The sequence below is a fragment of the Quercus robur genome, chromosome 5, assembly GCF_932294415.1.
Source record: "Quercus robur chromosome 5, dhQueRobu3.1, whole genome shotgun sequence".
Classification (NCBI taxonomy): domain Eukaryota; kingdom Viridiplantae; phylum Streptophyta; class Magnoliopsida; order Fagales; family Fagaceae; genus Quercus; species Quercus robur.
In genome coordinates, this window is record NC_065538.1 from 32338633 (window position 1) to 32354249 (window position 15617).

The 15617-nt window shown below is 38.7% G+C and overlaps 1 protein-coding gene across 1 annotated transcript; it reads right to left on the reverse strand.

The window, feature by feature from the left end:
* Window positions 1–10149: 10149 nt before the first annotated feature.
* Window positions 10150–11931, reverse strand: LOC126729062 (putative UPF0481 protein At3g02645). Its single transcript, XM_050434804.1, has one exon. The coding sequence runs from the start codon at window positions 11869–11871 to the stop codon at window positions 10213–10215; it is 1659 nt and encodes a 552-aa protein (XP_050290761.1). The 5' UTR covers window positions 11872–11931; the 3' UTR covers window positions 10150–10212.
* Between the last annotated feature and the right edge of the window lie 3686 nt (window positions 11932–15617).

A 15617-nucleotide genomic window follows, 5' to 3' on the forward strand; every position in this document is an offset into this window, starting at 1 on the left:
TGACTTGACATAGCTCAGCTTCAAGCTTCTTGGTCTTCTCAACCAAGAAATTGTTCTCAAAACTCAACGCTCCAATGGTCTGATTAGCCTCGTCAAACTTTGTGGAAAGCTCCTCACGGTCAAGTTCCACATCACTAAGCTTCTTGGTGGTTAGCATATATAGTCTCTCATGCTTCTCAGAAAGCTTGTACAGTTTCTCATAGGCTATATGGATGTCATCTTGATCATCCATCTTCTCAAATTTGGATTCCACTAGTTCCTCTTCTTCAACCACATCTTCAACAATCCCATCAGTAGGATTGACAATGGCCGTGAAGGCATTTAAGATTCCGTCATCCTTATTATTGGAATCATCCTCAGGCTTAGTGTCGCTCAAGGTAACTACTTGTGCCTTGCTCTTCCGAATGCTCTTGAGATATGTAGGACACTCATGCTTCATGTGACCGAAGCCTTGACACCCAAAGCACTTAGTTCCTAAGGGAACAGTGTACTAACCACCTTCCTTAGCATCCTTCTTCCCTTTGTCTTAACCTTTAAACTGAGAAGAACTAGATTGCTTGCGGTCCTTGTCGAAACCCTTTTCATTGGCGTTCTTCATAAACTTCTTGAACTGCCTGGTAATGTAGAACTTCATCTTGGAATCTTCATCATCAGAAGATTCATTTGTTTCACTGCTCTTGGCCTTCAATGCCATACTCTTGCTTTTACCCGACTTGCCTATTCTTGTCAACCCTAGCTCGTAGGTCTGCAAGTTTCCAACCAGCTCAGTCAGAGGAATCTTGTCAATATCCTTTGATTTCTCTATTGCCATAATCTTGGCATGAAATCTCTTGAGCAGAGATCTAAACACTTTCCTCATAATCTTGGGTTCAGGAATGATTTCCCCAAGATTGAAGTTTGAGTTCACTCTGTCCTTTAGCTTGGCATAGAACTCATCGAAAGACTTATCCTCCTCCATCTTTATCTCTTCAAAGCTTGTAGTAAGCCTCTGAAGCTTTGAGTCCTTGACAGCCTTAGTACCCTCATAGGTTGTTTGGAGAATGGTCCAAGCCTCCTTGGCAGTTTCAGTTGAGGATATCTTCTTGAACTCCTCATTGGTGACAGCATTGAATAATGCATTCAATGTTCTGCTGTTGAAGTTTGCCGCCTTAATCTTGGCATCATCCCAGTCAACTAGCGCTTCTGTAGGCTTAGTCCAGCCTATCTCCATAGCTTGCCACACTTTCTCATCTAAAGACTGCAAGAAAGCTCTCATGTGTACTTTTCAGTATGCATAGTTAGTTCCATCAAATAAAGGAGGTATGATTAATGACTGTCCTCTATCCATGACAAACAGGGGTCAATGGATCAACACAACAAAGATTAAACCTTAATCAGAGTGTGCCCGCTCTGATACCACTTGATAGGCCACAAACTAAATGGCCTCCTGTGATAGAAATTAATTAATTGATTAGCTAAGTTATTAATTAATCAATTTATCATGCAAATGCGTGATAGCACAAACAAATCACCAATAAACTAAATATGCAGCGGAAAATAAATAACACGATGATTTGTTTACGAATGGGGAAAACCTAAAGGTAAAAACCCCACCGGGTGATTTTCAGGTCACCACTCCCGAAACTTCACTATTATCACAACAAGCGGTTACAAGTAAAGGAATCTAAGTACCTTACCAACCTACAGTTGAACCCTTACCTTAATACCCAATTGGACTTGTTCTGTACTGACAGTTCCCCTTTCAGATGCACGACTCCTAGTACGTGACTAACCAATTGCGCAGATCCCAGTACGCGACTTCAATCACCAACTAAGAAGGTTGTTGGTTGCAAAGTTCTTCAGTTCATCCACACGATGAAGATCAAGAAGATGCTTAGTCACAAAACCCTATGGTGCACATACACAGCAACTTCTTCAAGAGAAAAAGATGAACTAGGGCAAGAACTTTGTCTCCGGTCATAATTTGCTTGAACAGAGTTTGCTCAAAACTTATGCAACTTGTGAACACTTTGACGGCTCTTAAACTGATCCTTTTATATGTCTAGGGTTAGAAAAAAAGAAAGCCCAAAGACACATTCACGGATCCCAAGAAAATCACATTGAAATTCTGACAATCTTAAATCTCGACAGATAGCAGGTGTCGAGTAGCTGTTGAGAAGGTGTCGAGCACACCAAATGAAGAACAGCTTCCTTAAGCTCGATAGATGTAGCTGTCGAGCCAGTTGTCGAGCTTTAATGATTTTGCACTCTAAACTTGTTTTCTTGAACAAACTTGAAAGCTTCAATACTTGATCTTGAAACAAGGTTTCTTGAAGTATTTAAAACATCCTAAATCTACCCAAATACAAGTAAAATGTATTTTGTCAAAGGATAAGTCAATTACATAAAATTATGACATATGTTCGTAACATGTGAAACATAGATGTTCTAACAAATGGCACTTTGGTTGTCATAATAAAGAGGAGTAGCAGAGGATGTGGACACACCTAAATCCTTAAGAAGCCATTGTAGCCAAAAGAGCTCAAATGTGGTATCAGCAAGGGCATGATATTCTGCTTCGGTACTGGAGCGGGCCACAAAGGTTTGTTTCTTACTTCGCCAAGAAATCAAAGAAGAACTAAGGAGAAAGTAATAACTTGTAGTGGACCTGCGATCAGTGGGATCTCCTGCCCAATCAGCATCAAAGAATGCACGGAGTACAAGAGGAGACTGAGCTGAATAGAAAAGACCATGAAGAGAGTGCCCTTTAAGTATCAAAAAATGCACAGAACAACAGCATAGTGAGTCGATCGTGGAGCAGATAGATACTGGCTCACCTGATGAACAGCATAGGAAATGTCTGGACAAGTAACTGTGAGATAAACCAGGCTGCCAACCAATCGTCTGTAAAGAGAAGGATTAGACAATGGTTTCCCCCCTGAACGTGTTAGATGCACATTAAGTTCAACTGGAGTGTTAATAGTCTTACTGTCAGTGAGTCCAACTCAAGACAAAAGGTCAAAAGCATACTTGGCTTGAGTAATATAAAAACCATCTGTGGAATGAGTAATTTCAAGACCCAAGAAATAGCTGAGATGTCCAAGATCTTTCATCTCAAACTGCTGACTGAGAAAATCCTTGAGTTCTTGAATGCCACTAAGGTCATCACCAGTTATGATTATATCATCTACATATAGGAGAAGCAAAATGGTGCCTTTATCAGTGCGACAAAGAAATAAGGTAGAATCATAAGGACAGGCAGTGTAACCCAAGCGAAAGATGGTAGAGTTGAACTTGGCAAACCAAGCTCGTGGAGCTTGTTTAAGGCCATAAAGTGCACGTCGAAGGCGACAAACCTTGTTTGATTCAACAAAGAGACTACGAGGAGGTTGCATATAGACTTCTTCACTCAGATCCCTATTAAGGAAGGCATTTTTAACATTCATCTAAAAAAGATCCCATTTATTAGCAGCAGCAACAGCTAAGAGGGCACAAACAAATGAGATACGAGCAACTGGAGCAAAGGCCTCTTCATAATCAATTCCATACTCTTTTGTAAAACCTTTTGTAACAAAATGAGTCTTGTAGTGATCAATGGACCCATTAGAGCGAGTCTTGATCTTATAGATCCATTTACAACCAACCACAGACTGTCTAAGAGGGAGAGTGACCAGATCCCAAGTATGGTTTTTGGTTAATGCATCAAGTTTCTCTTTCATTGCAATCTGCCACAAAGGGTTAGTGGAGGCCTCACAATAGGTGTGAGGCTCATGGAGTGTAGCAAGGGCAGTGTAACAATGATAGTCAAGTAAATGTGCAAGAATAGATCTTACCCGGGTTGAGTGGTGAGGTAGAATGTCTTGTGGAGGATTTTCAGGTGGAGCAAGAGTAGGGGACCCAGACTCAAGGTGGGGTAGCTCATCATCAACCTGTTCATCTTCAACCTATTTAGGAAAAGCATCAAAAATATCTTGAGGTTGGATAGAGAAGTCCAAAGGAGGATCAAGAGTATTTGTAGAAGGAACAAGAGACTCATCTAGAAAGATTTCTAAAACGAAGGAGGTAATCAAGGAAGAACGAAAGTGAGAGAGTTCAACAAATAAGCGGTGTTCCCAAAAGACAACATTACGGGAAACACAAAGATGATGAGAGACAGGATCATAACACCTATACCCTTTTTGAGTTTCGTCATAACCAAGGAAACAACAAAGTCTAGACCGAGGCTCAACTTTGTTGTGCTCATGAGGCTGAAGAAGAACAAAACAAGCAGATCCAAAGGAGTAAAGGTGATGATAGTTAGGGAGTGACCAAAAAAGACGCACATACGGAGTTTGATTATGGATGACAGCGCTTGGAATGCAATTAATAGCATGAAGAGCAGCGTCACCCCAAAATGGGGCAGGAACTTTGGCAAAAAGAAGAAGAGCACGAACAGTGTCAAGAATATGACGAAGTTTTCTTTCGACTCGACCATTTTGCTGAGAGGTACCTGGACAAGTAAGATGATGTACAGTGCCATAGAAATGTAACATAGCTTAAAACACATATTGAGTATATTCAAGAGCATTATCAGATCGAAAAGTTTTGATATGTTTGGAGAATTGTGTTTCAACCATTTTTGCAAAGTTGTGGTATATTGGTAAAATTTCAGAACAAGATTTCATAAGAAAGATCCAACTATAATAAGAATAATCATTAATAAAAACAACAAAATATCGAAATCCACCAATACTAGCAAAAGGAGAAGATCCCCAAACTTAGAATGAATTAACTCAAAATTACTATTAGAGATAGATTCACTGTTATTGAAAGGCAAAGCTGGCTATTTTCCTAACTGACATGAAGTACAATCAAAACTGTCTTTGGACACAGAACCCAACAGACCCTTAGAAGCTAACTGTTGTACCCTAGAAGATGGTGCATGACCGAGACGAGAATGCCAAAGTGCGAAAGAAGGTAAGGAAGAAACCGCAGTAGCTGCAGCAACAACAGAAACAGGAGTAATAGGTGGAAGATGAAGATTGTCCACGGGAAACACACGCCCAAGTCTAGGACCGGTACCAAGCTCTTGCCCCGTCCTCGGATCTTGCACAATACACCCAGAATAGTAAAAAATAAGGCGATATCCTAGTTCAGCTAATTGTCCCACAGAGCATAAATTATAGGATAGGTCAGATACATGGAAGACTCTAGGAACAAAGAGGTTGGAGGTTGAAAAAAAACCTAGACTATTTAAAGGTTGGAACCATCAGCTATATGAATATTTAGAGGATGTGGTGTGGGGTCAAGTTTGGAGAATAAGGATAAGTGAGGTGTCATGTGATTGCAACAGATAGAATCAAAAAGCCAAGTTTAAGACTTACCAGGTAGAACTGAGAGAACAATGGAAAGAAATGCATTACCAGCCATACAAATAGCCTGAGCTATGATCTCCTGTAGTTCAGTGGGGAAGAGGTTGATAGTGGATCCAGAAGACTGGGACTCAGTTGAAATGGAAGGCATCGGCGGAGTAGGCTTAGTATTAGCAAGAGCAGCAGTAGATTTGTTGCGACAGTAACAAGTTTTAATTGTGTAGCCAAGACGCTTGCAATAGTTGCAGAACTTTTTGTTGGTCAGCCTGCAACAATTGCTAGAGCCAGAGGAATTACTTGATTGCTGAGGTTGCTCTATGGGTGGAGTAGAAGGAGTAATAGCCAAAACATTTAGCTTATTTTGGGCTTGAAGGGTTGCAAGACGAGCTTCTTCTCTAACCAACTCGTTTACAGCTATATCAAGAGAGGGAGGAGGACTGTGATTAAGAAGCTGACCTCGAATGGGCTCAAAGTCCTTGGGAAGTGACATCAGGAATTCATAGAGGCAAAATTCATCTCTAATGGTAGCATATTGCTAAGCATCCTTTGAGTATGCCTAAGTTGGATCAAAAAGGTCAATTTGGTCCCAAATGAAGCGAAGCTGATCATAGTAGTCATTGATAGATTTCCCTAGTTCTTGCTTGAGTTGATGCAATTCAATTACTAACTGATATTTCATGGATCTATGAGTAGTGGAGTACCTTTCGACTAACATATCCCATGCTAATTTTGCATCATCAAAGCTACCTAACAAATTAGAGATGGAAGGAATGGAAGTGTTCCGAATCCATGTGATGATCATGTGGTTGTAACTATCCCATTCAATCATGCGATCGAGGAAGGCAGCATCTTCTTCACTTGCTCCCTTGACAGGAATAGTGATTGCACCAGTACAATAATGCCAGAGCATGCGACCCATAAGAAAACTGCACATAGCTTGAGACCAAGATAAGTAATTCTTATTCCTTTCCAATATAGCATTGATGGGGTGAGGAAGAAAAATATCTTTTTTATCCATTTAGAGACACAATGTGCAAAAACATACTACAAAAATGAAATATACGCGAAAAATTGGGTAAGGAGAACCTAGACTACAAAAGTCAACTCAGGAGAAAAGTCATCGGTCAAAGTCAACGTGATCAACGGTCAACGGAGATGACGTCAACAAGATGATGTGTCACTAACGTTAGTAGATGACTGGATGCTGACGTAAGCTAAGGTTGACGTGGCATTGATGACATCATGGGTGATGTCAGCCTGGAGCCAATGACAGCGCGTGAGGCGCGTGAGACTTGATGCAAAATCTTTGGGCGGTGCGTTCGGTCTCCGATGGCTACGAGGCTTCCACCAACATGTAGATCGGAGCGAGACGATCTCAGTGATACCTGCAGATACGTAATCGGAGCAATATTCACGGTGGTGATGACACGTGCAGTGGTCTGTGCGGTGTAGGACTCCTCAACGACAGCGGCTACAAGTCCGGAACCTAAAGACAATGGCTAGAAGACATCGGAGGTTCAACGGCAAAAGGCTGCAACAACTGTTGTGACGGCAGAAGTGATGTTGAGAATGGAGTAACACCAATAAAGACAAGACTGCTAAGAAAAGGTCAGAGCAGTGTCTCTGATACCATGTTAGAAATACTGAAATCTATATTATTGTATTTTGTAATGAAAGAATATACATGAGTGTCTTTATATAGGAGGCATATGTATACGATACAAGTAAATATATGAGCAGTATAAGTAAGAGTAATACAAGGATGTGTGTTATACAAGTAATCTAGTTGGGCCTAAAGCTCACAACATTATACACGTTAACATCCACACACACACACACACACACACAAAAACAAAACAAAACAAAACAAAACAAAAAAAAAACAAAAAAACAAAAAAAAGAAGAAGAAGAAGAAGACAAACAAACACCGCCACACCATCATTGTTAGCTTGTCACCATTCACTCCAAATGAACAAAAACCCAATATAAGTGTTATGATCCTAGTGTCCCACATGGATTAAGAATAAATTTAATTATGTGTTTATAAGCTCTTGGGCACCCTCCCCTTGCAAGCTGGTTTTCAAGAGTGAGTTCTACCCATGGGTTGTAACATTTGGTATCAGAGCCAATCACCACCCCAATTAATCGAGCATAGCTCATTGAGTATGGGATCAAATGAGTTACGGCTTTGTGGTCGGATCTTGGAAGGGGCGACTTAGAGGCTTGATTAAAATTACTGATAGTTAAGTGGAGCCACCAAAAAGAGAAAGGGCTACCAACGGGTCAATGTCGCTAGAATGAGCCGTCGTGGACATCGGCTGGGGAGCGTGGTGGTATGTTATGATCCTAGTGTCCCACATGAATTAAGAATAAGCTTAACCATGTGTTTATAAGCTCTTGTGCACTCTCCCCTTGCAAGCCGATTTTCAAAAGTGAGTTCTACCCATGGGTTATAACAAAAAGAATTGCCTCAAAATCCTCATAGGATGTTTCAAAGGGGTCCCAAATCACGAGTGGATGGTCAAGTACATGCTCCAATAATAACCAGTAGCATAACCCAAAGTATAAAAGTTTTTATATATAAAAATTATTTGATTTTTTTTTTAATTTTTTTTTTTTTAGAAACAAACACATAAACAAGGGAGAAGGAAATTGATTCTAACACAAAACCCCACCATAACTCCACTTAAAAGCCCACCATAACTCCACTCAAAAACCATGGTAACTTTTAAGGAGGGATGAGGTAAGTTATACTACACACAACACACTCTCTTAAGCAATGAGAAACAATTGCCCATTCTTGTTTTTGAAAAACAAACACTCATACATGAGAGGGAAAGGGGTTCTGTTTGGTTATTATGTTTTTGCTTTTGTTCTTCTTTTAATTACATTACATTTAATTTGTTTTCCTCTTTTAAAATGGAGTTATGGTGGTGGGTAAGTAGTGTTACATTTAAATTTTACAAAACCCTCTCTTTTGATCTTATATTCTCTTGCTTTTTAGTTTTTTTTTTTTTTTTAATTTTTGTTTGGAGAGAGATAAAAATAGAGCAAAAATACATTTTTATCCTCATTTTTAACAGAAATGGGTTACAGAAGGCTAACGATGCAAACCTCAAGTTGGCAAAGTGACACTTTTCAAACCACAAGTAGGTGACATAAATTTGGGCCAAACCACATGTGAGTTTATTGTAATTACCCAAAAAATATATATATTTGCATAGGCGTTATCCAAATTGGGATATACATTGTAGTAAAATTTTATTTTGACTAATGGGTTGTTAATCTAATGTGATTTATTTTTTGAGTTTATAGGCAAATTTGGTCGGCTAATTTGCATAAACCAATGTGAATGCTCACTCATGTTTTGATTCCGCATTATTCTAGTACCTGGGGTTATTGTATTGGGTCGTCAAACCTTTTGCCAGTAATTAATCGAGAATTTTTGTTCAAGAATGTTGAAAAGAATACCAAGACAAATATGTGTTTTCTGCAGCAACTGACTTCCAAGCAGGAAACTAGCACCCAGTATCAGGGCAAGCTGCAGGTCTGTGCAGCTGAGCGTGGCATCACAGCATCAGGGTGCAGCACAACATGCACCACAGGAGCAGGGAAGGTTGCAACTGAAGGCAGGACACAATGCATTACAGTATCAGAGGAAAAACAGAGACTTAATCCTAAGCAATGAAGACTTGATGGAGACAATCCCTTATCATGATCAGATTATACATTCTATACAAGGAATGATGCCAAGTGGGATGGTAGTTACAGGTTGATGTACACGTGTCATAGCTAGGTAGTTTTAGTTGTAAGCGTTACTCCTGAAATTCAGGGGGTTAGTTGTTTGCTTTACTTTGTACATGATTGTATATAAAAGGGATGGGCATAGTTAATTAGTTCAATTTGGATAGTAATCTTTTCAATCAATGAAAATCAGTTTCTATTTAGAGAGAGAGTCCTGAATTTTACAAAGAAACTTTTAAAATGTTTTGCTCCAAAATGAATTTGTGATAAGTTACACCTTGTAGTAAAATATCAATTTGTAATTTAGTATCCAAAGAAAAATGCTATTAACCTAATCTCTCTTAATTTACTCCACCCATATTCCACTTCTTTTATTATCAACTCCACATGTGAAGAGGCCATCGATTTTCAGCACAATTGTCCATTCCTGTTCTTTTAATAATAACTTTGCTATGTGAGATTAACATCTGGAATAAAATTAGAATTCTGACCATCAATAGGGTCTCATCTAAATAAAACCCTAAACATCATTATAAAGAGTAAAGATCTGACACTTTGTGCTAATTAATCAAATTCCAACACAAAAGAAGAAACAAGCTGTCCTTAAAAAAAATTGAAAAAGCTCCAAACCCATCTTATTTTTACAGATGAGAGCAAAAAAATCTGAGCACACATCATTACAATCGCTAGCAAACTATCAATACACCCTTGTCACCATGACATTCCCCCCCCCCCCCCCCCCCCCCCAAAAAAAAAAAACAAACTCTTTTTAAAGGCAACCACTCAACCAGCTTTTTTCTTAAACGTACGTAACACAGAAAATTATGGAAATTGCTTTTGGTGTGTCCTAGTGAGAAAGAGCTTATGGAAACTCTCTCCTAGACATCTCAATTCTCAATCCCATAAAATAAAAAATAAAAAAATGGCCACCCTGATTCTTATCTCAATATCTCTAGAGGAACCATAATTTTCACAAAATAGTTCACAAAAATCGAGATAAAAGGTTAAGAATCAATAATAAAGAGATATTAATGATAGATCTAAATGAGAATCAAAGCAAAAACTTATCCGCTCAACTATTGTTAAAATAGTTGCCTATAGCATTACTCTTGTTAGCATAGAGAAGCATCACGATAAATCACCGTGTGGTGTTGATTCGAAGTATGCGAGCACAGCTATAAACAGAGCAAACGGCTTGCATTGCCATCATGACCAAAAGCATAACCGCAGCCAGAAATGTGAGAAACTGCCAAGACCCAAAAACGTAAATCTTAAAGAACTTTCCACTTTTGACACTCCATCTGCCATTGTAATGCTTGTTCACATCTTCAATCACTTTGTCCAAAAATGGTACTTTTGTCAATCTGATTGACTTGCTCATTCCATTCCAAAGGTTTGCCACCTCTCCATCGCTCTTCATTCGGTTCAAAATGATCCCTCTTTCTCTAAGTACTTTCACATCCTCCTCAGTATCAATAATACCATTCATTAACTCAGTGTAACGTGTAAAAACCAATGGCCCTGATGCATTTGAAGCTTCATATGCCACTAAGTTTTTCAATATCACCTCAGTGTTAACATCTAAACTAACGGTGGGGAGGTAAAAAGTGACTGTCTTTACGTCAAAAGTAATGGTTAAAATGCTACCATTTGTGGGTAAGAATTTGACTCCAGCTTTTGAGAGATCACTCACAGAAGGGATTGTGATTTCCTCTACCAATGGTGGTTTATTGATGTTATTGTTTAAGCCTGAAGTTTCATCTTCTGGCTTGACCCCTGCTTTGTCTTGAGAGAAAAAGAAATACTCAACGGGTTGTTTTAAGATTGCGAATCCGGGAAGGTTAGAGAGGATTGTCCAAGGCAATTTTAGAACGACTTTTACAGGTCTAGAGACTAGTACCTTCTTGATGAGGCTTATTGGACCACGGTTTAGTTTGGAAAGCATGTTCCAAATCACATCGAGAAGTTGTTTCACATAACTTGAATCTGAAGAAGATTTTTCCTTGCCTTGCATGTCTTCATTATGATCCTCAACTTCAATTATTTCTGATGGTTCTTCCACTGTCGGCACGACCATGTGGTACAAAAAGTCTAGCAAGTGTGCACAATCTGGAACTGGAATCTTTGGCAATTCTTCCACACGCTTGAATGGTGAAAGCTCTTTGCATAACCCCACTAACATTGAAAGCAACATATCATCGGCAGCTTCTAAAGATGGGAATTGGAATTCCAACATCTTCCTTAATACAAATAAAGGAATTTGATTCTCTAGCATTACCATATCTCTAAGAATTGTATTATGTGCCGACTTTCTTCCTGCATAGTCCACCAAGTGTGACATCCTAGAGGAAACTCTCGTTATCACCTTTGCTTCTTGAATGGCGTAAATTTGAAGGAACTCAAGCATGAATGATGCATCAATGCCCATCATCCATGCTAAAGTTTCTCCATTGAAGTCCAAGTACTTATGATAGCACGCTCGGATCCTTGGCTCAATCTTTATCAATTGGTCAACAAGATTTTGGAAGTAAAGACATTGGAGTTGCTTTTGAGATCTTTTTGCTGCAGCTAGCTTATACCTTTGCATCTCATAGAGCTCTGGACGCCAATAGTGGTAAGGACCAAGAGCAACTTGTTGTGGAGTATAAGACTCTGGATCACTAACCATAAGGGCTTTAGGGACATTGAATATGCACACTGGGACTTCGATAGTCTCCTCAATCTCTTCTTCAAGGGTTCGACGGATCTGAATGACCCATCGGATCTCATCAAATTTGGAATCAAATTGTGATGACATTGTGGGTTTTGAAGAAGACAAGTTTGTGATTCTAGGAGAGAGCTTTTGTTGGGAAGGCAGTTTTGGTGTATTGAATATTGGTGAAGGAGTTAGAAATGAGGCTTTTATTAATAGCATATTAATTAAATACATTACCATCATTAATGCAACGTTAATGGGAAGGGTTTTCAATAAACAGTAAGAGATGCATTTCTCACGGTTATATTATTTTACATCTGTGAATTAGAATCTTTCAACTGGCATGGGTCACCTTCTTTTCTTTTCTTTTTCTTCTTCTTACAGTCTGTCAAAATGTGACTAGTTTTATTCGTTGTATTATGGTGTTACGTATATAGTTAAAATACTTATTATGGATCCATTTGGATATAACTTATTTTTGCTGAAATTGAAAATTGAAAATTGAAAACTGAAAACACTGTAGCAAAATAATTTTTAAATGTGTGAATAGTACCGTGAAACCTATTTTTAATATTTTTTAGTGCGTGAACAGTATTATAAACAGTAATAAACAGTGCGTGAACAGTGATTTTTATCTCCTAAAAAAGCTGAAATGCGTAAAAATAAAAAAAAACGCATAACACAAAATGCGGACGCAATAATTCCTATCCCAACCGCACCTATACGTGCTATGCATGTGATTAATGAGGGTAAATATAAAAATACTACTTATTTGTCATTTGCCTAACATAATGAAGTATTTTTATTTTCACGTGTAACATGAAATTTTTCTACAATTATATATATATCAAGTTGTTGCCAAAAACAACCCCACCAATCACTTTCAAGTGTTTCAAATGTAGCTAGCTAGAACAACATTGTAGAGAAGAAACAAAAAAAAAAGTTCGATGCACCTGTATCACAAAATTAAAAGACAATTAAACCTCGTTTTTCCTTGACTTTAACACAAAGGAAAAATGACCTTGTAACTTGTCAAACTTGTCTTGCAAAAACGGTAGTCAAAAGATTATTAAAATGATTATAATATGCTACTTCTGAAAGTCATGTTTTTCTTTTTGATAGAGATTGAAGGGCTGCTTTATTTTATTTGTGTGTGTTCAATTTGGGAGTGCATAATGTGCCCGTTTGTTTGCACTTTCCTCAGGAAAAAACACTTTTTGAAACCAAATAAATAATATATGCGTTTGGTAAGATTTTAAAAGAGGGAATGGGCAGAGTAGCAACCACTGGCACAAGTAGGGGTGTCAATGTTCGACCCAACCCGCGAACACGACACGAACCCAACACGGGTTTTTTCGGGTTAGGGTTGGACCTTAATGGGTTTGGGTCATAAACGGGTCGACCCGAAAGCGACACGATAAGAAACGTGTCATAAGCAGGTCAACCCGCGTAACCCACAATAGACACGTTTGACACGCCAATTTATTTGTGTCAACCCGAAATGACCCACATAACACAATCCGTTTAACTCGTATAACAAATAAATATTTATTTTATTTTAAATTTAAAAAGAAAAGTGAGTAATTACAAAAATTTACAAGGCATATAATTTGAAATTGAAACTTTATAGACCTTAGAGCTACTAATACTTTTTTTTTTTTTTTTTTGGCATAGAACTTGCACAAATGAAAATGGATGAGCTTGTGGAAGGTGTTATGAATTTGGACATCAACAAAGAATCTATGGATGATAATCATAGTCATAGTCAGGATTAGTCTACTGTTTGCTCAAATTCTTTCAATATTGATTCTTAGCATTTGGCGAGTTTCAAGGATATTATATTTTTGTTGAACTATGTTATTTTATTTTTGTTAAGCTTTTTTTATTCTGAAGCCAAACTTAGAAACCATAGGTACCACAAGTTACATGATGGCTATAAAACTAGTAATTACCTATGAAAATTCTGGCTTGAATATGTTCAGCCTTAAGATCACATTACTTTTTTTCCCCCACTTTACGACTATGTGATTTAACTAACATAGTAACTTGACTTGAACAGGTGCACAATGCCTGAAATTGATATAATCCTATACCACGGCGGTCCGCTTAAGAATGCCAATTCGAACAAGGGATTGCCATTTGAAGGGCCGGGTATAAAGACCTATTATACCCAAATTGATCGTAGGTTGAAGACCCTTGATGAATTGAAGAAGATTGTCTTGGAAGAGTTGTGTGAGAATCTTGCTGTGCACAACGTACAAATTACTTATCATATGCCAAATGAAATCCTGAAACACCGGATTAATTACAAGTATATGGCGATAGAAACAGACAAACATGTAAAGATCATGTTTGACAAGTTGGAGAGAATAGCTAAAGTAACTAACATTGAGTTGTACATACATTGGAGCCGCGTGCAGTCTAGCAAGAGGATATCCAACAAACAACCACAAGCTTACAGGTTACGGTTCCGGATGCTCAATATGAGTATTCTACACATGTAGAGGATGATGATGTTCATGTTGATGGTGATGTTCATGCCAATGACGACAATGATGATGATGATGATGACGCCTATGTTGATGAGACTACTTCCATTAACAATGATGATGACGATGATGATGACGACTATGTTGATGAGAATATTGCTATTAACGGTGAAGATTTTGTGGATAGAGATGAGTATGAAGACACAATTGGCAGAGACCTTGGGGACTTTAAGAGGGACATTAATGACGATGAGACATTGGATGGTAGTGAACCTTATGCAGACAATGTTATTAGTGTCCAAAACATTACGAACACAATCCCTGCCTACACACCTCCTACGTTGTCATTCTCTGCAAATACTTGAGAAAATATGGTTGATCTTTCACATATTGATATGCCATTTGTGTCTACTTGGAGAGAGGGGATGAATTTGTGCAAAGGGTTGACTTTTGCCAATAAAGAGAAGGTGAAGCGCGTATTAACAACTTGTGCCCTCAAGGAAAACAAACATTTTACGATCATTAGGTCAACAACGAAAAAACTTTGTGCGAAATGCATGCATGAGTCATGCAAGTGGTATGTCTGCGCAGTTATGAAGCCCGATCTCTACCAACTATGGATGGTCACCGTGTATGTGAGTCCTCACACGTGTATACCGACTGGGGTGCGAAATGATGGTAGAATGATGAGTTGTAATTTTATTGCATCAGACATCCCTCAGAAGTTATGTGAGGATCACACTACCCCAGTTAAGCATCTCAGATCTATGATAGAGACGAAATACACGAAATACTCGTTCAGCACTAGTACCTTCTTAGTTTTTCTCCTGAACGTTATCTCCTGCGTCCCTTTGGCGTAGCTGCTCCTCCAGATCATGGTTCTGTTTTGTGAGACGTTCTACTGCTGCCATGAAAGTTTGGACCTGCCTCTCTAATGCAATAGATCTTGGCGGCTCATCTCCTTGAATGTTGTTGGTGGTAGCCATCGAGCGAGTGAGTACTATGCAACTCTTATGTCAGGGAAGCCATAGTCTGGCTAAGCTCAATATTCCCACAGACGGTGCCAACTGATGATGACGTAAAATTACTAGTGAGATACACGATCCTCACACGCTTGAACTATCAACCTACAAGAAGAAAGAAGTGATCTAATAGAGGGCACCGGTGTGGTGCCGGCCAAATACCCTCCAAAGGTCAAGTTAGAACTATTCTCAACTCTAGAGTGCTAGAGAGGGGTAAATTATGCACACCTTGATTTGTGAGGGTATTGGGGCTTTTATAGTGGTAGAAGGTTGGCCTCTCTTCCTTGATGTAGAAGTCTTTTCCTTATGGGAATTCTCTTGAGTAATCCCAAACGTG